This window comes from Equus quagga, chromosome 11 (assembly GCF_021613505.1).
Source record: "Equus quagga isolate Etosha38 chromosome 11, UCLA_HA_Equagga_1.0, whole genome shotgun sequence".
Lineage (NCBI taxonomy): Eukaryota > Metazoa > Chordata > Mammalia > Perissodactyla > Equidae > Equus > Equus quagga.
Genome location: NC_060277.1, coordinates 23,185,270 through 23,209,322, shown reverse-complemented (window position 1 = coordinate 23,209,322; position 24,053 = coordinate 23,185,270). Strand labels below are relative to the sequence as shown.

The 24,053-nt window shown below is 40.4% G+C and overlaps 1 protein-coding gene across 1 annotated transcript in view; it reads left to right on the top strand.

Moving 5' to 3' along the window:
• Positions 1 to 24,053, top strand: part of SLC16A10 (solute carrier family 16 member 10) — a 113,337-nt gene that overhangs the window by 70,766 nt on the left and 18,518 nt on the right. The window contains 1 exon segment of the mRNA XM_046674272.1: positions 3,009 to 3,471. Coding sequence (XP_046530228.1) covers positions 3,009 to 3,471 — 463 coding nt within the window.

Genomic DNA, 24,053 nt, shown 5'->3' with positions numbered 1-24,053 from the left:
CTTTAGTGGTTTATCTTCATTTCCTGCCTCTTTCCCTTCCCTAGCTATCTTCATGCTCTAGTTGAAAAGCATTATTGTGATCATTAGGAAAAAAAATCCAACTTACATTTCTTGCCCTGTTTATTTTTACTTTGGGAGATCAAGAGAATCCTTGGTTTCACTAATTCGACCCCTCCACCCCCCACCACATACACCCCTTCCCCAACTCTGAACTGAGCTTCTTTCTTTCACTTAACTTAGAAATTTTATTTGGATTCTAAACAATTATTTTTATTTCTTGGTAGAAAATAGATATTCTATCTTTAAAGTGCCTTTATGATATTTTTCCTCTCAAAAGTTGTTTTTTAAAGGGAAAAAAACAGTTTTGTTTGGATTAAGATTCTGGTTAGGTAATTCTGTGAGATCATTTACTTTTAGTTCTTTTTTATCAGTAATACAGCATCGTTTGTTATTGCATCGTGAGATAGCTGCTTTGGTCTCGGAGCCTCTGGGTGCCTGTTGTAGTTCCTGTGGCCGTGGCACTTACTGAATGTGTCAGCACTCAGGCCTTGATGAAAAAGGACTCAGAGGCCGAAAACCTGTGTAACTATTGCCTTCTGTGGTGGACAAAACACATACCTACAACCCTACTTAAAGCGAGCAGTGTTTTTCAAGCTTTTTCTACCATTGAGAAATAAATATTATGAAATATATTCTACATTGTGACCCAGTTCTCTCTCTCTCCCCAACTGAAACAAAACTATTTGAAAGCATATTGACCTTGCTACATGTTCTCATATTTTCTATTCAATTTCATTATTTAATGCACTGATCAAAGCTACCAAAATTTCAGAGTAATTATAAGAGTGAGGGGGAATGTGGTATAAATTCCAGGTGTTGAACAGTGGACCCACTTTTCTTCTCGCCCGAGTTCTGCCTTTCTGGGAAGCCTTCTCTACCAACCACAGGTCACCTCAGTGCCCCTTCTCGGAATCCTTTTTGCATACATGGTTGGTATCTCCCTGATTACTCTGCACTTATTCAGTGGTTGGACTTCAGCGGTTTGAACCATCTGTTACTGAGGTGAGCCTTTAGAAGTAACTGAAAAAGCCTCAGCAGCAGTGAACATCCCAAAGCCTTTCCTTTGTAGGAGGGAGACCAAGAGAATCTCACCCAGCACTTAGTGTTTAAAATTGTGTGCGAAAGAATGTTCCCATTCATACACAGGGCTCTCTGGTTTTCCACTGACAGCTTCAGTATACTGTGGTAAATTGTACAGAAATTGATGTTCATGGTGATACTGTGTTGCCAATACTATTTTTAATATGTGCTTTGAAGAAGGCTGAGAAATATATAACAGACTTAGATTTTTCCTTAAAAATTGTTAAGTAAGTTTCAGTTATCTGGAAAACTGCTTACGTGGGAAAACTGGTGCAGAATGAACAGAGTATTATTTATATCTTGTTCTGTATTATATTCTTATTATTTGGGGTAGATATCTTGTTTCACTAAGCTGACTATGAGTCAGGTATAACCACATTAAAAAAAATTTTTTATCACCAAGTACCCGGAACATAGTAACTGTTCTCAATATGTGTTTATTGAGTAAAGAGTTAGGATTCAGTCAAGGGTGGTCCGAGTGAGGATGAGGTTAATCTGGAAAAGCCTAGGAGCAACTCTTGAGGCTGCATTGAAGGTGGTGCTAGCTGTGGATTAACAGAAGGGGGAGAGCATCTCAGAGCGGGGATTGCTGACGTGCCTTTTGTGTGTATGTGTGAGAGGAAGATTGGCCCTGAGCTAACATCTGTTGCCAGTCTTCTTCTTTTTGCCCGAGGAAGACTGTTGCTGAGCTAACATCTGTGCCAGTTTTCCTCTGTTTTATGTGGGATGCTGCCACAGTGTGCCTTGATGAGCGGTGCTAGGTCCATGCTTGGGATCTGAACCTATGAATCCCGGACTGCCAATGCAGAGCACGTGAACTTAACCACTATGCCACTGGGCTGGCCCCCCAACATGCCTTTACTTGATCAGATTCTAGAGTGCTTGTGATTACCTCAGCATATTGCTAGACCAATATTGTCCAAAATTTAGTTACTAATCAACTTTATCTATCTTGGTTTCTGATAAATAGTTTGCCTTTATGGCTGATAAATAGCCTTTTGAATTGGATTTTTCAAGAGAAGAAACTTTAACCAGTTTTCTTTTACTCATTACCTTGTTTCCACGAATATTAATGATATAATCCTTTACTTTCATAAGAAATGTATAGTTATTTGATTAAACTATAAAATTCTTAATCCTTTATTATTCTTTTGAGACATACATGGCCTTAAAGCTTGCAAACTAGAATCACTAATGAACACACTTCATTTAGTCTTTCTGCAATCACAATATGATTTTTTGTTATCTTGCATAACGCTGAGAACAGCGTAATACAGGGCGAAGGTTGGTCTGCAGCCCTTAGGCCAGCAAAAATGAAAGCCTGCCGCTTCTCTCTGTGAATGTTCCTGACATAACCTTGGGGAGGAAATATCAAATGCAGCTTTTGCTTTGAATAGATTGCTTACTAAGTACCTGGGGAAACTCCATGAAATAATGAGTTTTCATAGTTAACTTATAATTTTTTTTAACTTTTATTGAGACTAGCTTTTTTGTTTGTTAGCTTAATCACTCTCACTTGTCCTGAGGCCCTTCCTGGCACCATCCTTTCTTTCTGAGTTGTGGAGAGCCAGCAGTTCTTACCCAGTGCTGCCTGGTTCACCCAAAATCCATGGATAGAGGAGGAGGAACAAAATCCCTTATGACCTTAATGGTTGTTTTTCACATACTCAAGGCATTTTTATTAACCATTCAGATTAAATTAAAATATTTTTCATGCTACATTCTTGACTAAGTTTTTTGCCTCTGTTTTTGGTTAATTTTTATTTGTAGAAGATACATTGATTAACTAAAAGCCAATTTCACGATAAGATTTTATTCTGCCAAGAACATGATGAAAATAATGAAAGCTGCTTTTCATCTTTTTACAGTTCCATCGAGCCTCTGTACCTTACCTATGGAATCATATTTGCCTGTGGCTGCTCCTTTGCATACCAGCCTTCACTGGTCATTCTGGGACACTATTTCAAGAAGCGCCTTGGACTGGTGAATGGCATTGTCACTGCTGGCAGCAGTATCTTTACAATTTTGCTGCCTTTCCTTTTAAGGGTTCTGACTGACAGCGTGGGCCTCTTTTATACACTGAGGATCCTCTCCATCTTCATGTTTGTTCTCTTTCTGGCTAGCTTCACCTACCGACCTCTTGCTTCCAGTGCCAAAGATAAAGAGAGTGGAACCGAAGGAAGCAACAGATTCTCCCTCTTTTCCAGGAGAAAGTTCAGTCCTCCAAAAAAATTTTTCAATTTTGCCATCTTCAAGGTGACAGCTTATGCAGTGTGGGCCGTTGGAATACCACTTGCACTTTTTGGATACTTTGTGCCTTATGTACACTTGGTGAGTATGCTTCTTTGGCTTTGCTGGTAATGGATATTATTATTTCATACAGAAAACTTCTTAGAAGAGCAAGAGAGATCAGTTTGAAGTTGACCTTAAACATTATCCTGGTTGTAATTTAGGGACTCATGAAATTCAAGGTCTCTTAAGACAAGGCCAACACATCCATCAGATCATTAAACGGAGCATATGTTTCATGGTGTGCTTTGGGTATTTAAAAAATAACCAAACTTAAAAAACAAAAACAACTTAAAAAACAAGAGAAAGGCTAAAATTAAAATGTTGGAATAAATGTCGTCAATACAAAAAACTTGATAGGTCGCTTTTTCTTTAAGTGGCTTACAACCCATAATCAGGGACAAAGACGGTGCAATGATTTTGCCAACATCAATAAGTTATTTTTCAGGGCTGGCCTGGTGCGCAGCGGTTAAGTGTGCACGTTCCACTTCGGTGGCCCGAGGTTTGAGGGTTTGGATCCCAGGTGCAGACATGGCACTGCTTGGCACACCATGCTGTGGTAGGCGTCCCACATATAAAGTAGAGGAAGATGGGCATGGATGTTAGCTCAGAGTCAGTCTTCCTCAGTGAAAAGAGGAGGATTGACAGCAGTTAGCTCAGGGCTAATCTTCCTTAAAATAAATAAATAAATAAATAAATGAATAAATTTTCAATAAAAGGTGCAGAAGTTAGTTACATCGTAAAAGCCAATGGCCTTGACACAAGGAAGCATTACATCCACTTGTGGGACACTTCTGGGAAAATGGGAATTCTATTCAGAGGATTATTTGAGAAATGTTAGCAAGTTTCAAATGAGGGGAGAGAGCAAGGGTTTCATAGAAAATTAGGATTTCAAGTGCTCAAGCAATTTATATATTGCTTATTTCAAAGGCAAATTTCAGCCTTTTTATACTGAAACAAGAATAAGCAGCGTCTAAAGTATTTGCCTCTAACAAAATTTTCTCAGAAGTGCTTATTATGTTTCTTCCCTTTTTCTTACTATTGTAGCTGAAAATATATTTCTAGTTCGATATAGTTGATAAATGATAAACAAAAATGATACTAGGGTAAATTTTGTGTGTGTGTGTATAGTATGTGTGTGAACTTGGATCTTTGCTAGCTTGCAGTCTAATTCTGGACATTCGTGCTATTTTTCTTTATTTAAAAGTTTTAGAGGCTGGCCCAGTGGTGTAGTGGTTAAGTTTGCATGCTACGCTTCGGCGGCCCGGGGTTCACCAGTTTGGATCCTGTGCACAGACCTATGCACCACTCATCAAGCCATGCTGTGGCAGGCATCCCACATATAAAATAGAGGAAGATGGGCACAATGTTAGCTCAGGGCCAATCTTCCTCAGCAAAAAGAGGAGGATTGGTGGTGGATGTTAGCTCAGGGCTAATCTTCCTCAAAAAAAAAAAAGTTTTGGTGAAAGTTGGTGACACAATTCAAAGAATTACTGGGCTCAGGGGGTCAGCTAGTAAACTGCATCATCAGCTCTTTGTGGGTTCCATGCTTAGTTCAGAAAGGATTTAGGTCAAGGAAACACGAAGAGAGATGGTAGGCATGTCCTGCATCTAAGAATAGTTTTGATTTCTCATTTCTCCTTTTCCTCTTTTTGCCAGAGGTGTTGAGGAAGCAACTGGGATGACCACTGGGGAGAGAAGGAGAAGGACTAGTTTTTCATACTCTGAGCCACTTGGCATTTTGCAGAGACTGAGGTGCTAGGTGAAATGACCTAGTATGTGAGCCCTGCCACATATGCAGTGTGTACCTACATCTGGACCTGATAGTCCATTTTCACACTTTTAGTTAGGAAGCCATATCTGAACCATCTGAGGCTATTTTTTCTGTGGAAGGATCAACTTAACCAACTACCTTTTTCCCTAGCTTCTGTAGTTAAGAAAACATTTGTTATGTTCTTTTAAAAGATGTATAGTTTTTTTTTTTTTTTTAATTTTCTTTGGTACTACAAGGTGAACACATCCAGAGAAATCAGTCTCTCAGCTTTGCTAATACCAGACATTTACCAAAGGACAAGTGGTAGGTGATTGTCTATTTCTGGTAATATATTTGTAATTTGTAAATTAATTTCACATATATTATTTCATTTGTCCTTCACAATAAACTGTGAAGTAGGCAAAATAAATAGTATTAGCCCATGTTTTACAAACTGGAAAACATCCGTCATTAACAGAGATGTTAAGTGAATCACATAACAGCAGAGCAGGGGTTGACTCCCATCCACTGTGCTTACCTGGTAGCAAATCTAGTACACCTCCCTGGATATACCACCAGACATGTCCATCTTACTGGGGGTAAAGGAAGTTTAGTAAATATTTTATTGCGCCTTTTCCTAAAGTAGACCAAATTTCATAGTGAGTGATGAGTTAGACAGTGTTTTAGATACTATTGTTATCAGGAGGCTGTAAATCAGAGGGTACACAGAACAATGCCGTCTCTGTTAACTGATAACAAACCAGGCCTTCTTTCTGTCCTCCCTCCTTCCAGGAATGTTTTCTTACAAAACGTGTTCATATTTTTCATTTGGGCTTTTTTCTTTGTCAAACTGTTATGGCACTGAAGGCCACGTTGGAGAGGAAACACCAGTTAAATGCTGTGCAGGCTGATGGGTGCACTGACTTTGTCACTGTCTTGTAGCTTAAGGTTTGGATTATGGATACTTAATCCAGGCGTCTTGGAAAGGGACACCACTTTGCTCCTTAGGAAATCTTTCCAAGACTAGTAGATAATGTTCAATTTATATTAAACCCTTTATTGGGTGTTGAAGGGGAATCACATGAGCGGCATAAGAACCTCTCCCGAAGGAGCATAAAATCTAATATGTGTAATAATGAAGACCATTATATGGACTTTTACATGCATTATCTTATTTAATCTTCGTAACAATGTGGTGTATCCTCCTTATTTCATGGATGAGAAGACTGAGGCTCTGAGAGGTTTAAAAACTTGCCCAGGGTCCCAGAGATAGTGACTGATGATTATTAGGATAGTACTTCTGTGCAAGAGGCAGTATGTATAGTGGGTGAACGGAAAGCTCTGAAGTAAGACAGATCTGGGTTTAAATCCTGGTTTTGTCCCTTACTAGTTGCATAACCTTGGATGATCTCTCCAAGCATCAGTTTCTTCATCTATAAAATAGGGATAAATACAATTTTGCAGAGTTGTTGTAAGGATTAGAGAGAATGTATGTAAAGCATTGATCCAATTCTGGTATAAAAATGAGTTATTTTGATAAAGACAATGCGATTGCCAATTGAGTGGTTTGGGGGGTAGTCTATAGAAGAGTCAAAAGAGAAAGATGATGATCCACTTGGAGAAGTGGTTAGTAAAAGCTTCACAGGATTGGAGTTGGGCCCTGAGCGTGAGATTTGGTGTTAAAATCAGATCCTTAATCAACTAGGGAACTAATTTATCTAGGTCTTCTTTGAAGATTCAGAAGTATAATGAAGTACTCTCATGGTTATGCTAAAAATTCTAAGAACTTATTAATTAGACTATACATGATGATTTGAGAGAGAATGTGTATGCTCTGTGGCAATCTTGTTCTCAAAACAAGGTTTGGGGGCCCAGCCCTGTGGCCAAGTGGTTAAGTTTATGCGCTCTGCTTCGGAAGCTCAGGGTTTTGTCAGTTTGGATCCTGGGCGCGGACATGGCACCACTCATCAGGGCATGCTGAGATGGCGTCCCACATGCCACAACTAGAAGGACCCACAACTAGAATATACAACTATGTCTGGGGAGATTTGGGGAGAAAAAGCAGGGAAAAAAAACAACAAGGTTGGAAGTTTATCTTTTTAGTAGTTGACTTTTAAAAATGAAGAATTATTTCATTTGCTTGTTGGAAGCTGTTGTGTGATCTGTCTTTCAGGCCTACCCACTTATAATCTCCATTGTAAGGTTACAAATCATAAGATCAATTTAGGTGAGACCTAACTTTCTAAATAACCATTCCTTGTAAAAGCTGCTTCAGTTTTTATGAATTGCCCCCTTTTTTTAAAAAAAGATTTTATTTTTCCTTTTTCTCCCCAAAGTCCCCTGGTACATAGTTGTGTATTTTTAGCTGTGGGTCCTTCTAGTTGTGGCATGTGGGATGCTGCCTCAGTGTGGCTTGATGAGCGGTGTCATGTCCACGTCCAGGACTTGAACTGGCAAAACTCTGGGTCACCGAAGAGGAGCACGTGAACTTAACCACTCGGCCATGGGGCCGTCTCCTGAATTGCCCCCTTTGCCTGAGAGGTTTTTTTTTGTTTTTTGGGTGAAGTTTTTATGGTTCCTCGTTATCCAGTTTTTCTTCAGAAGCATAAGTTTCTCTTAGTTTTCATTTTTCCTCTCCATCACTCCTTCTTAGTTTCTTTGCTGGTTCCTTCTTTTTCACCCTCACCCTGAGTATCAGTGTGTCCCAGGGTTTTGCCCCTTGATCTTTTTATCTACTCATTCCACTGGTGCTTTCATCCAGTCTCCTGAGTTCAAGCATCATATATATGCCAGACCTGAATTTATATTTCTAGCCCAGACCTCTTTCCTGAATTTTCCACCAAACTTTTAAAGCCAACTGCTTACTTAATGTCTCCACTTGGATGACTGCTAAATGTTTCACGTTTGACATGTCCAACCCTGAGGTCCTGATCTTACTCTCTCAAAACCTGCTCTGCCCCCAGCCATCCTCATCTTGGGAGATGGCAATTCCATCGTTCTAGTTGATCAGGCCCAAGACCTTGGAGCCAACCTTGGCTCTTCTTTCTATGACACCACATTCCTGGTCCAGACTGGAAATCCTGGCGGTTCTCCTTTCAAAACATATCCAAGATCTAACCACCTCTCATCCTCCTCTCTGCTACACTTTGGACCAGGCCACCATCATCCCTTGCCTGGGTCACTGCAGTAGCCTCCTAACTGGGCCCCCTGCTTCTTTCCCTGCCCTTTGCAGGCTGTTCTCTACACAAAAGCCACAGGTATTCCTTTAACACATGAGTCACTCTGCTCAAAATCCTTCAAAGCCTCCTTTCTCTGAGAGTAAAAGCTAATGTCATTATCGTGACCTAAAGGTCCTCCATCATCTGGCCCCTCCTGCCTCTCTGATCTCATCTTTTGTCCCTGTCCCCATCACTTACTTTGCTCCTGCTACACTGGCCTCTTTGCTCTTCACCTTTTAATGAGGCTTAGCCTGACCACCTGGTTAGAACTCCCTTCCTCTTCTCCCTTCCACAGCATTCCCAAGCCCTCTCACACTGCTTTTTCTCTTTTCCCATAGCACTTACTACCTCCTAACGTATTCCATAATTTACTCATCATGATGTTTGTTTGCCATCTGTGTGTATACCTCTGCTAGAATGGAAACCTCACGAGGCTAAGGATCTTTCTCTGTTTTGTTCAGTGATAGATCCCCAGCACCTGGCACAGTGCCTGATGCACAGCGGGTGATCAAATATCTGTTGAATGACTAAATATATTATGAATAAGTCTAAAGTGACACTATATAAGCAAGATTCATTTTCTCATCATCTTAATCTTTAAAATTCTCTGCTTTGATGCCATAATGATCTTTTACGTTTTGTACTTAAAGGACATGATGGTATTCATTGTCATTAAACACATTTTAACAAATAAGCTCAAACTTAGCAAACCTGAGAATAATTGCACTGATGCCATTTCTTGATGGAGAAAAGAGTTGACGTGTTTTGCTTTGAACCACAGCTTTATATGCATAATTGAAATTATAACTTGATAAATAGAAGAAATTTCTATGTCTCTGTCACTACTGTAAGTATACAGAAGGAGGGAGTAGCAACTCTTGGTGGCCATCCTCATTAACAAGGAAAGCTAGGCAATTGGTGTCTACCCTACTGTGTAGCAACTAAAAATCTCAGAGAGCCCTGGGTGGTGTGTGTAAGAATAGGATGAGGATGCAGGAGCCATAGCCTGAACACAAGTCTACACAGCTTTGGTAGAGCAGTGACAACAGGGTCACGTCAGTCAGATGACAGATAAATGCCTACGAATGGCAGTGATGTTCTAACTTTTCTCAGTGGCATGAAATGCTCTATCCTTAATATAAGGGTGATGATTTACTTTTAATTGCTTCATGTCTCTCCACCACTAATCACCTTTGAAAAGCAGCTATTTAGTACCCGTGTCCTTTGGCTCCAGAACACGTGATAGTTGGGATAAGTTTTAGTTTTAAGCTTTAGACCTACATAGTTCTCTTATCAAAGAGAAGATGACTGACTCGTGTTGAAATCTGCAATATATGTGTTTATTAGCCTGTTTTCAAAAAAAACTCCATGATATAAGTGTGTCGGTTTTTTTTTTTTAAAGATTGGCTCATGGGCTAACATCTGTTGCCAATCTTCTTTTTTTTTTTCCCTCTTTCTTCTTCTCCCCAAAGCCTCCCAGGTACATAGTTGTGTATTCCAGTTGCAGGTCCTTCTAATTCTGCTATATGGGACAACGCCTCAGCATGGCCCGACGAGTGGTGCCATGTCCTTGCCCAGGATCCGAACTAGCAAAACCCTGGGCCGCCGAAGCGGAGCACACGAATTCAACCACTTGGCCATGGGGCCGGCCCAGTGTGTTGGTTTTGTGGTAGATAGTAATTGTTCTCAAAAGAAACTTGGTCTGGTAGAGTGATCTCATTTACCTGATGCTATGATTAAAGACACAATCATTTGCCTGCTGACTGGGCAGTTAAATGGACACCAAAATCAGTTGTAATTGGGAACAAACAAGTTGTATTTTTAAACTAGACATGAAATTTCAGGGCATAGAAGCCAATAAATGGGGCATGTAGTATCTCAAGAGATGTTTTATAGCCCCCTAGGAATATACAGTTCTATGTTCAACTTGGTTTTCTACAATAAACGTTAAGTATAGCAGAAGACAAAAATGGACAGATGTACAAATTTGTAGCAAGGTCTATCGTATATTCAATTGACGTAAGTACTATTATAGGAAAATGGAAAAAAGTAACTTGCTCAACTGGCCCTGATGGCCAGTGGTTGAAGTTTGGTGCTGTCACCGCTTCGATGGCCTGGGTTAATGTCCCAGTCTTGGAATCACACCACCTGTTTGTCAGTTTCCATGCTGACGCAGCAGCTCACATAGAAGAACTAGAAGGACTTACAGCTAGGATATACAACTATGCACTGGGGCTTTGGGGAGGAAAAAAGAAAAAAGTAACTTGCTCGAATTTTAGACTTACATATTAACTCTTTGAGGCCACTCATGGATCAGTAGTGTCCTGAGAAGGCCCTAAAGAGTTAGTGTGTTGGAAAGCTGTTCCTTCTTTCTTGTTAATGTGTAAATTTCACCAGGTTTTTGTTTGATTTTGTTTTTAAGTATCTCAGGGTTTATTTGGTAAAATATAATATACTTTTGAATAATCTCAAAGTTGAATTGTAATATAGATATTTACTTATCCCTCAAATCCTTAGATTACTATCAAATTAAAGTTTGTTCAAATTTAAGGAACCTAAATTAGCTGATAAGGGTCCTCTCATGATTCTTATACCAACTAGAAAATGAAAATTGTTGTATAAGTGGATGAATAGAAATAGAAATCTTAAAGAATCATACTTGGCTGTTACCCCACCTTTCCCAGGTGGCTCTGGCAGGTGGAGAGAGCTGTCTGATTCATTGCTGCTAGTTTAACCTTATCTCCAAGTTCTCGGGCATCTCTTTGGAGAAGCCCTTACAGACACTAACTCCAAGGCTTGCAGAGCATAAGGGGAACAGGCCTTGGTTCCTATTCATGCTGTAGCGAAGAGTCTTTAGCCCCCAAAGGAGGTTTGAGGGCTGCACATCTCTCGTGTGTTAGCCCCAGATGCCCATGCTGCTGTCCATTTTCCCCTCTGCCTTTCCCCCTTTCTATCGCTATTATCTCTATCTAGCTCCCCCTACCTGTCTGGGAAGTTTATATTCCCTCCTAACAAATTGGAGAAAAGCTTCTTTACTGGTAGGCAGTGCTTACCATTTGGAGACAAAATTGCAGATGGGCAGCTGGTGTGCAGTTGTGCACTTGAGATGTATCTGCATCCCTGTCAGATTGAACTGATTCGTTCCTGGAGTATCATGGCAAGAACCACCGCCGCATCCAAGCTCCAGGGCAAGCGTAAGATGCTACAGACCCAGACCTCACAGCCCTGCCTGGGTATATTTTAAACTGGAAGTTTCTTTTAAACAAATGTAACATTTATTTATTTCCCACACTTTTATTAACATTTAGTTTACAAGAAGCTCCCACAAGCATTCTCTCTCATTGGAGTCTCGGGGCCACCCTATGAGATGGGCATGATCAGTGTTTCCATTTAGCAGGAGAGGACGTGGGTGGTGAGACAACTTGCTCAGGGTTGCAAGGCTGGTGGCTGGGTTTTCTTAAGAGTGTGGCTTTTAAATAAAATATTTAAATACCTGCAAAAAAAGTATAACAGTAATTTAGAAGTTGTAAGGGATGGCACAGGTCACTGTGATTGCACTCGGGTTTCTTTTTAGACCGGTAAAGGAACTAAGGCACAGAAAGCTCAAGTTGCTTGCCAAAAGTCACATGCTTAGAAAAGTGGCAGAACGAGAGGTAATGTCCAAGAACATCCATGGAAAATAAATAGAAACTTATCGGAGCTTAAAATGTAAATGTGTACATAGTAGAAACAGAATTGTTAGAGGAATGAAATTTTCTCACCTAACATAACCCTGGTCAACTCACAGGGTTTGTTTCCCAGTCAGGAGGCTGCTTTGCCATTTTGACACTGTCCCGTTCTTCAAATTGCAAGTAGCAGATGTGCTGGCTTTGTGGCCTTTCTTTTGTGGAAATATTTGGAGCTCAGGGTTGCAGTTGTTGTGCGGCAGAGCCCTGAGGATGCAGGCTCCTGGTAGGATCCTTGTAAACCAAGGTCACTGTATGTTGGGCCCGGACTGGGCTGCTGAGCTGACGTCTCCTGCTGCCTTTTTTCTGCTCACTGGAAGGTTCTGACAGGATAAAAGTCTTGGGATCCATTACAAGTCACCATCCTTGGGGATGATGAGTACAGAGTTTTGGAAACATTTTTAAGTTGATTTACAGTGGAGCTCTATAATCTGAAGAGTTGTCCTATCTCAGTCTTGTTGGCGGGACAACCAGATTGAAGAGGTAGAGTTAACATTTTAATTTTGTTTTTAGCCTAAAAGCTAAACACTGAAGGCTAAATCCTAGGGTCTGAAGGCTTCATTTTCTCCCTCCCTTCTTTCTTTCTTTTTCTATTCTTGGTTTTGGTTTATTATTCTGATTGTGTTGATTGTTACTTTGACATTTATTAGCTAGGCAGAATGTTTTGGTACTTTGCAGAGGAAAAAGTAATCCCATTGCTTTTTCACTAAGATTTTCTAATTTAGGTTATTTTTTTCTATTTTTCATTCAAAAACAGGCTTATAAAATTTCTTTGACACAGGATATTTCTTTGTGTAGTGTATTAATTCAAATGGCAGAATTTATCCAGTGAGATTTGCTGTGTGCACATACACGTGCACAACCCCTACATACATTTCTTGTATTTTTTGTTGTTATGTGGTCTGAAAATATTTTTTTCATTCATTCATTCATTTTCATTTCATTCATTCCCAGTAAACTTCCAAAAAAGGTTATGAAGCTCTTTACTTGACACACTTTTTTTTTTATTGAGGTAACATTGGTTTATATAAATTTCAGGTGTACATCATTCTATTTCTATTTCTGTGTAGACTACAGCATGTTCACCACCCAAAGGCTAATTACCATCCATCACCATACACATGTGCCCTATTACCCCTTTTGCCCTCCCCACTTCCCTCTCGTAACCACCAGTCTAATCTCGGTATCTATGTGTGTGTTTGTTGTTGTTTTTATCTTTTACTTATGAGTGAAATCATATGGTATTCAACTTTCTGCATCTGACTTATTTCACTCAGCGTAACACCCTCAGGGTCCATCAATGTTGTTGCAAATAGCAAGATTTCATCTTTTTTTACGAGTAGTATATATCTTTTTTTTTTTTTTTTGAGGAAGATTAGCCCTGAGCTAACATCTGCTGCCAATCCTCCTCTTTTCGCTGAGGAAGACTGGCCCTGAGCTAATATCCGTGCCCATCTTCCTCCACTTTATACATGGGATGCCTACCACAGCATGGCGTGCCAAGCAGTGCCATGTCCGCACCTGGGATCCGAACTGGTGAACCCCGGGCCGCCGAAGCAGAACATGTGCACTTAACTGCTGCGCCACTGGGCCGGCCCCTGCCACATCTTCTTTATCCTGTCGATGCAAATAGTCCACCACCAATGTATAAATCAAAATTGGGGTGAGTGTGAGCCAGATCTGAGGACTAGCCTGGGGCCTTCCTTCCCCAGTGAAGGAAGGTCACCAAAGAAGTGGGGTGTACAGAGTGATTATAGACAGTCTTGGAACAAAGAGCATACGTCATATATGTTAGGAATGTCCCTTTTACAATAGTCATGAGATTGCCATGTTGGCACAGCGAGTGATGGACACGGCAGGTAGCAGGTCTGTGCTCTTGAGCTGGGAGGTCACAGGTGAGCGCAGCAATTAGAGAGATGCTTATCCTTAAGGAAATGCCAGTGTGGGGGAAGTTACATCTTTATCTTAAGGGCATTTGTTCTTGCCTTTGGGACATAGCAAATGCTTAAAAGCAGAGATACAATGCATGCTCAATGTCCATGTCAGGCTCTTTTGGAAAAACAAGGTCAAGCCGAATTAGTTTTATGCCAAATCACTTCCTCATATCCTCCAGTAGATCCTATTGCTTGCCATTTACTTATCAATCCATTCATCTGTTGATGGGCACTTAGGTTGTTTCCAAGTCTTGGCCATTGTGAATAATGCTGCAGTGAACATAGGGGTGCACATATCTCTACATATTTGTGTGTTCTTTGGATAAATACCCAGAAGTGAAATACCTAGATCATATAGTAGTTCTATTCTTAATTTTTTGAGGAATCTCCATAGTGTTTTCCATAGTGGCTGCACCAGTTTACATTCCCACCAGCAGTGTATGAGAGTTCCCTTTTCTCCACATCCTCTCCAACACTTGTTACTTCTTTTTTTTTTTTTGAGGAAGATTAGTCCTGAGCTAACATCTGCTGCCAATCCTCCTCTTTTTTTCTGAGGAAGACTGGCCCTAAGCTAACATCTGTGCCCATCTTCCTCCACTTTATGTGTAGGATGCCTACCACAGCATGGCTTGCCAAGTGGTGCCATGTCTGCAGCCGGGATCCAAACCGGTGAACCCCGGGCTGCCAAAGTGGAATGCGCGCACTTAACCACTGCACCACTGGGCCGGCCCCCACACTTGTTATTTCTTGTCTTGTTAATTACAGCCATTCTGACAGGCATGAGGTGATATCTCGTTGTAGTTTTGATTTGCATTTCCCTAATAATTAGTGATGTTGAACGTCTTTTCATATGCCTGTTGGCCATCTGTCTTATTTTCTTTGGAAAAGTGTCTGTTCAGATCTTTTGCCCATTTTTTAATTGTGTTGTTTGTTTGTTATTGAGATGTATGAGTTCTTTATATATTTTGGATATTAACCCCTTATCAGATATATGATTTGGAAATATTTTTCCCAGTTGGTGGGTTGTCTTTTCGTTATGTTCATGGTTTCCTTTGCCTTGCAGAAGCTCTTTAGTCTGATGTAGTCCCATTTGTTTATTTTTTCTTTTGTTTCCCTTGCCTAAGTAGATGGTATTCGAAAGGATGCTGCTAAGACCAGTGTCAAAAAGTATACTGCTTATATTTTCTTCGAGGAATTTTATGGTTTCAGGTCTTACATTCAAGTCTTTGATCCATTTTGAGTTAATTTTTGTGTATGGTATAAGATAATGGTCTACTTTCATTCTTTTGCATGTGGCTGTCCAATTACCTCAACATCATTTATTGAAAAGACTTTCCAGGGCTGGCCATGGCCGAGTGGTTAAGTTTGCGTGCTCCACTTCAGTGGCCCAAGGTTTCACCAGTTCGAATCCTGGGCGTGGACATGGCATCGCTCATCAGGCCATGCTGAGGTGGCATCCCACATGCTACAACTAGAAGGACCCACAACTAAAAATAGACAACTATGTACCAGGGGGCTTTGGGGAGAAAAGGAAAAGTAAAATCTTTAAAAAAAAAAGAAAAAAGAAAAGACTTTCCTTTCTCCATTTTATGTTCTTGGCTCCCTTGTTGAAAATTCGCTGTCCATAGATGTGTGGTTTTGGGCTCTCAATTTTGTTCTACTGATCTGCGTGTCTGTTTTTGTGTCAGTACCATGCTGTTTTGATTACTATAACTTTGTAGTATACTTTGAAATTGGGAAGTGTGATACTTCTGGCTTTGTTCTTTCTCAGGATTCCTCTGCCATACATACATTTTCTGATTCCACTCTCATGCTAACCTTTTATGAGGAAAGCAGCACTGATACCAGTTCTCCTACTAATAGATAAGAACTATGAGGATCAGAGAGGTTTTATTTTGCTCATGGTAGCACAGTAAGTGGCAGGGGTGTTGTTAGAATAGAATTAGAATGGGTTAATCCATTGTCACGGTTTTTTTCCCTTGCATGTGTGTGACTTCCTTTAATTACAGCTCAGTTGAACAGATTCAAGCATCCATTCATTTGATAGTCACTGAGCACCTGTTGGGCTTCCCAAGTGTTCTAGGTGTGGGGACACAGCGGTGAGAACAGATGTAGTCTCTGCTCTCACAAAGCTCCATAAATAAGTAAACACATAAATAAACAAGGTAGTTTTCAAATAGTAATATTATCTTTGAAGAAAATAAAATGAGATGGAAGTTGATGGTGGGAGGTGACTTCAGTTTGGGAAACCAGAAACCGCTTTGAGGAGGTGACAGTGAATGCCTTCTGTGGGTGAAGGGCAGCATTAGGTATTTGGAAAATACAAAAACAAGGCAGCTTCCTGTTGCTCTCAGGAAGCCTGTGACATAGAATTTCTCTAGTTTCTATCTTTAAGACCAGCTAACAGTTAATGAATTTTTTTGTCCAATGTATTATATTAAAATCTGCATGTTGAAAATTAAAAATTCTTGCATAGGACGCAAGCATTGCTTTTTCTTCAGGTATTTTATTCACTATTTATATCTTTTAATAATATACTATTATTCCTCAGTTCTCATGTGGTTATTACGTGAATGATTAGACATCTTCTCTCCTTCACTTTATCCCCCCTTTTTTCAGATTTTTTTCAATGGTGTCTATGCTTTTCTTGCTTTTCTAACCTTGCATTTATTTCCCTGCAGATCTCAACATCTGCTGCAATTTGACTACTCAGGTTAGTGAACATTTGCCCATTTATCAGTTTGTGCTTAGGCAGCATTCACCAGCATTCCCCTACGTGAGATGAATGAGGATCTTTACTTCTCTGGCCACCTGTAACTCATTAATGGTGAAGTTAAATATCGACAGAACGTTCTCATCAGAACAAGCTAGTTGGGGGTTTTTTTGAGTTTGGTTTTTTTTAATTGTAATACACTAGCATAGGAACTTGATGATGGGACAGGCCGTAATTAATACGTGAGTAATCTAGAAAAGTAATCATTTACAAATAATTAAACTAAAACAGAGCTTTTTCTTTTAGTAAGGCAAAGTAAGTTTGCCATGTGTCCCAAATTATATTTAGTTAGCCAAAAATAAGTATTTATAGACAATTCAACAGTAGTTTTTAGAACTGACACATGGTTTATTCAGGTATGAAAATTATCCTGAGAAAGTAGGCCCCAAACCACAAATTTATGGGGGAGAAAGAAATCCACAAACATTTTTAAATATCTAATTTGAAATAAATTAATATATTTAGAAATAAATATCTAAATTGAAAAGCAGCAGTAGTGTATTTTTGTTAGGCCCTTATACTGTATAATGTATTCAATGTAAGTATGAGAAAGGCTGGTGAATGAAAACTGTGGATTTATCTACAAGATACATTGGGGACTTTTGTGGGAAGTGTCCTGACACCTCAGGAAATGATAAAGAAGCAGATGAGATAGACTGGACACTTCGCACAGGAAAGGACTGAGCCCCCCTCTTCATTGCTCCATCCCCAGCACCTAGCTTGTGCCTGGCGCTTGTGTTTTTGACCGATTTCAGGCTGAGCTTACAGGTTGGTTGAACTGGTGAAGCAGCAGGTCTGCTAATTTCCCTTTTCATGACTCCTTTTCATTCTAACAGCACTTTATATTCCTCATGTTCTTTCTTTCTTTGCTCTTCAATATGTAACCACTGAAGGTGAGAACAGTTTTATCTCCATCTTACAGGGAAAGGAGTTAGTTGGTTTAGAGACTTTCTCTGGTCACATGCATATAGTTAGTCACAAGGTGTGGTTTAAAGCTTAAATAATAGAAATAAGAGTATCCTTACCTAGACTAGTTTCAATGTGGAGAAATTTAAACATATGGAAATGGGTAGCAAGAGGTACGTAGTCAGCCCTGCTGAGGTGAGATAACACCTCCTATGCTTTGTACATTCTCCCAGATGCTTCCAGAAGAATGAGATGCCTGAGGGTGACCACAGCCCAGCAAGTAGGCTAGCGGACGTCCACACTCCTCTTGACCCATGCACACATCTGTGGAATTTAGAATGCTGCCATATATTGATTATGGCATGTATGAGGCATTAGAATAGTCTCAACATATCAAGCATCCCTGTCTTACTTAATTGTATCTCTGCTTATGTGAACACAAGGCTTTCTTTCACATGTTTCTTACTTCTCAGGAGCTGCCTCGGACTTTTCACAATTCCCTGCCAGGTGTCTTCCTTCTTACTACTCTTCAGTTCTCAGCTGCTCTGAATCCTGGGATCAGGATTGCCTATCCTAGTCCTCATGTCCCTGTCCCACCTCTTCCTTGTGAGGTGCTTTCTAACCTTTGCATCCCGTTCACCTTCACAGCAACCCTGTCACGTATCTAGAACAGTGTGTCAGACCCAGTGCCTTCTTTTCTCTCCTGAAATAAAACTCCTAGATCAGGGGCCGGCCCAGTGGCACAGCAGTTAAGTGTGCACATTCTGCTTTTGGTTTGCCGGTTTGGATCCTGAGTGCAGACATGGCACCGCTTGGGAAGTCATGCTGTGGTAGACGTCCCACATATAAAGTAGAGGAAGATGAGCATGGATGTTAGCTCAGGGCCAGTCTTCCTCAGCAAAAAGAGGAGGATGGGCAGCAGTTAGCTCAGGGCTAATCTTCCTCAAAAAAAAAAACCTCCTAGATCATAAAGCCTACTTGTACACATAATTTTTTTTAAAAAACTCTATAATGACTCACCTGTAACATAAAGGAGAAATAAAAGAAGTAATTTTTGAAAAAATATGTATCTTAAAAGGTAATGCTTGAGATACATGCTATAAGATGGATGAAACTTGACATTATGCTAAGTGAAATAAGCCAGACACAAAAGGTCAAATACTGTATGATTCCACTTAGATGAGGTACCTAGAATAGTCCAATTCATAGGGACAGAAAGTAGAATGGGAGTTGCCAGAGGCTTGGGGAAGGGAAGAAATGGAGAGTTACTGTTTAATGGGTATAGAGTTTCAGTTTGGGAAAATGAAAAATTTCTGGAGATGGACAGTGGTGATGGTTGCACAAGAAGGTGAATGTACCTAATGCCACTGAACTGTACACTTAAAAATGGTTAAAATGGGGGGCTGGTCTGGTGGCATAGTGGTTAAGTTTGTGCGCTCTGCTTTGGCAGCCTGGGGTTTGCAGATTCAGATCCTGGGCACGGACCTAGCACCGCTCGTCAAGCCATGCTGTGGCGGCATCCCACATAAAATAGAGGAAGATTGACACAGATGTTACCTCAGCGACAATCTTCCTCAAGCAAAAAGAGGAAGTTTGGCAATATATGTTAGCTCAGGGCCAGTCTTCCTTACACACACACACACACACAAAATGGTTAAAATGGTAAATGTTATGTGATATAAATTTTATTAAAATAAAAAAGTTAATTAAAAAAAGGTAATGCTTAGGCACAACTATATCAGAAACATAAAAATAGCCGCCACAGATTTCCAAAACACACCCAAGGGGATGGTACTACCAAAATTGTGAACCGACGTGTAGTATTTGTTTGAGATCAGGAAGCTGATGCCCCAGATCTTAGATCAGTCAGGAGTAGAGCTCATGTTTGACTCCAAAGACTTTTTTCCTACTATGCCTAGGCCTTCCTACTCTCGGTCCACAAAAGTTTTCTCTCTGCTCTGCCACCTGCCTTAATCCAGCCCACTCAGGCCTTCTGCCTTCTTATCTATCCTCCTCCAGGGGTGTGGCCTTTTTCCTCATGAACACTGTAAAATCACAAGACAGAACCGAACATGTTTAAAATAATGTTAATCACATCCCCCGGGGCGCCCGCCCTGAAATAGTCTTATGTCTTGAGTAAGGGTAGAAAGTTGGGGTAGACAATCTCCAAAGGATGTGGAAATGACAACAGTGGAAAGAAAACTGATCTAAGTTAATCCTAACAATTTTTAATCTTCGTTCAAATAAAAAATATTTTTGAATTTGATGTGAGACTAGGGAGTTAGCAATTAGGTGATTCTTAGACTTCTCAACCAGACTGGAGGAGAAAGAAGCACAGAAGATTTTGGTAAAGGAGTTCTCTAACAAACATCACTAGTCTGATGGGCTCTTAGAAGAAGGTAAAATTTTCATGGAAGGGTCCATTTTTCTTCACTTGAGAGTTAAGGGCAAGACTAAGAAGCTCAGTTTGCTTCTCTCAAAACTCAGATGAACCTTAAACTAAATAAATTAAAATTTCAGTAAACCAACAGTCTACTCATCTTTCATTGTTCAAGATGAAATAGAACCAAGTTTGATAATTTACAAAATATCTGGCTTATTGACATTATTGCCTGGGTCATTGAATAAGTAATAGCGTTATCCCAAATCCTAGTGGTTTAAATAATACTTTCTGAAAAATTATACCTTCCTATTTTAAGATGAAGTCTATCTTAAATTTCTAAAATTTAAGTTGTTGAGTGCATTTGTTCATTTTGGACTACTTTTCCAAATTCGTGCAATTCAATTATTGCTTAGACTCCATAACCCACACTTGTCTATTTATTTGCATGCACATTTAGCCAATAGGTGACTTTATCACCAGATAAATCCAGAGTAAGTTTAAAAGAGCATATCCTTTTTTTTTTTTTTAAACAAATGCAAATGTGGAAACACATGCTGCCTCAAAACAGCACTAATCACAAACAGGAGCCCCCATTCCTGGAACTTTTGCAACCCCATGGATCTTCAGAGTGCTATACTGAAGTGGTCAGTCGGTCATGGAGGCAGGCTGTGGGCTGTGGGCTGTGCCTGAGGCCTCCGGAGCCACCTTGATACCCAGAGTAGAGGCAGTCTATCTCCTTCACAGACAGCACTGACTAACAGTGCACAGTCCACTGTCTTGATCCAAACCAGCCAGGAGCCACGGGTCTGAGAGAGTGGTGACTCTGTGTGCCAAGAATGAGACTCCAAGAAAAAAACTATCAGAATCAAATTTGAGGGGCCAGCCCTGTGGCGCAGGGGTTAAGTGCGCACATTCTGCTTCAGCGGCCCGGGGTTCGCCGGTTCGGATCCCGGGTGTGGACATGGCACCGCTTGGGAAGTCATGCTGTGGTAGACGTCCCACATATAAAGTGGAGGAAGATGGGCACAGATGTTAGCTCAGGGCCAGTCTTCCTCAGCAAAAAGAGGAGGATTGGCGGCAGATGTTAGCTCAGGGCTAATCTTCCTCAAAAAAAAAAAAAGAATCAAATTTGGATTTGGGTGGAATGAATAAAAATTTAAACCAACAAATTAAACACTTCATTGTTCATGAAAGACTAGAACAATGTTTCATAATTTGTGAAATATCTGGCACAGAAATTGTCAGGGTCACTAAATAATTCCAAGTTACCTAAAAATCCTAGTGATTTATTTCTATTTTAAATGAAGTCCATCTTAACTTCTAAAATTCAGGATTATTTGAACTGGCATCTAAATCCATATTGGCTTTGATTGATAATTCCTCTAGAACATTTTGCCAAATCTTAATCTGACCTTAATAATGCTATGTCAAGGATGGACTATTTATTTTAATCTAAGGGAAATTATTTTCTGAAAAAAAAAAAAAAGCTGGAAAGGGAATGATAACAAAGGCTTTGAAGAATTTGTAGAGTTAGAAAATGTTTTCAAAATTAGACCAAGGCTTTTCAAGCCATCAGTCATCTTTCTTCCTTCTGAATTCTTTTTCTATTCCCTGGTGGCCGTTAAATAATGTTCACTCTGGAAACTCTCCCTTCCTTTTTTCTCGGTGCTGACGTTTATGTGTCTTCACAGCGCCAGGTGTGATTACTGACACCATGGAAACCCATGTTGATGCAATGGAAAGATTGGCCGTTTAAAAAAACAAACAGAACCAACTACCATGCTTCCTAGAGTCCTGTTAGGCCAAAGGTCAGCTCTCCTCTGGGTCAGCTGCTGAGGAGGCAGTTGGTACCTGCACCGCGAGTTTAGTTGCAGCAAACTATATTATTAGTAAATTGATACCTAAAGATGTTAGTCCTTAAAAACGTTGGCAAGCGAAGAAATTTTGTGTTTCACTTCAAGCATGTTTTAGAGCTGTTGTATTCTCAAAGGACAGCTGATCAAATTTAACAAGCTAAAATGACAGTTTGAGGCTGACCTAATCAATGAATGTCTATCTTAATGGCCATAAAGTCCTATTTCAATACTGAATGATGTAAAGGGCTTAATTTTATGTGCCCAGATCTCTGGAGTTATGTCCTGCCGCCTTTAATCCCCTCCCTGGGCTTACTGGTGTACAGTGCTGTAAAATTCCCTAAAGGAATGCCCTGCTTGTTTAACCTACTTCCTTTCCTTTGCTTAGCAAAAACAGAGATAGAGAAAACACAGGTGTTTAAAAAAGAAAGAATAAACAAAACAAACCCTCATTCCATTCAAAAGATTTCTGTTCATCTTACTTTGAAGTCAAAGGGTAGAGTAAAGTTTTGATTTGCAACAAATTCTGAGATTATCCATTAACCACTCCAGCAGGCTTTCTACTCCCTTTCAAATGTAAGTCTAATTTTTAAAGGGACCAGGCTCTTTTCTTTGAGTTTACCTTTGAAAAGGTATATTCAAGCAGAATGGTCTTGTAGAGTTATGGAACAGCTTTTCAAATGTTGAATGACTATCTTCTTAGAAATTACTCTAAACTGCATGCAGATGATTGGCAACAAGCTGAAGCAGCTCATCGCTGGAGTGACTAGCAAGTGAGTCAAAGTGCTCTGAACTCAGTATCCCTGTTGGAAAGGAGGAGGCTGCAGAAATCATTCTGAATTCCAAAGTCACTGAAAATACTGTGTAGCTGTATTACCTGGTTTTTAGATGTACCATGTAAAGATATAGGTCCCCTGGCCTGGCCAGAAGAGTTTCTGCACCTAGAGACAAAATGAGCATGTGCCTACCTGTTGCCCACACCTCTTTTCAGTTTGATCTGAAGAAGAACGGCAGAGGATCAGGGAATCAAAATCATCACAAATGAGGACAGATGATGACTGTGTGCCTGGAATCTCTTTATCCCTGAAAGGGCATGGTAACGTCGATAGCAGTGGATGATAAATATTGTTGGTTTTCCCCTCGGTTCTGCAGAGGCAGCTGTAGCTCTGTTAGTTCCATAGCCTGCAGTGCACTCGGGCCTGTTTCTGCCCTTGCTTTCCCGGCCTCCCTGAAACACTGCCTTCGTTAGCTCTTGGTACTCGAGACAGCTCTAACTTCAAGTATACCGTCAGAAGCAAAGTCATCTTTGTTTTAATTCTCCCGTGGTTCCCTTTCTTTAACTACTGTTCCCTAAGGATGTTTGTCTAACTTGTCTGCACTCAAGTTTATCATATGCTTCATGTAAGTAATAAATGATATAAACATTACATAAAAGACATTAAGCAAAACCCACTCATCCCCTTAAAAAGGTGAGAGAGAAGGCCAGTTGAGGCTAATGACCATGATGGCGTGGCCAAATAACACAATCTTAGAAAACAATACCATAGGTAATTAGTGGACCTTTTGACCACTGACCTCCTTGCTTTGCAGGTGTGTACCACACTGGGCTTCAAGGGCTTTCAAGGGTTACAAACAGGGATTCGTAAATAAAGTGATTTGGGATTCCCTTCTATTGGGCATTCTTCTGTTGTGAAACCATTTGTCTAGGAGAAGGTTGAGTTTTTAATCCACTTACTTTATTGGAGCTGGTTTTATACCATGGCCACCCATTTGACTTCCTTCACAGTTGACTCTCTGAGAGCCAGAGGACTCAGTCTGGATTCTCAGTGGAAGAATACTATCTGATGTCTCCAAATGTCTGGCACTGTGGTTCCCCTGAAAGGGTGGGGAGGGCGTGTGTGGGGAGGGGAGAAGGCAGGGCTGAGGCCAATCCAGCGAGATGAATGCTTTCTTAGGCTGCTGCCCTCGACTTCTTAAAAAGAGATCTGCCCCTGGGATCTGGTGAGGGGAGAGGAAACTCTCCCTTCAGTTGGCTGGTCAGAAACATGCCGTCCATAGAGAGAGGCTGTATCACCATTT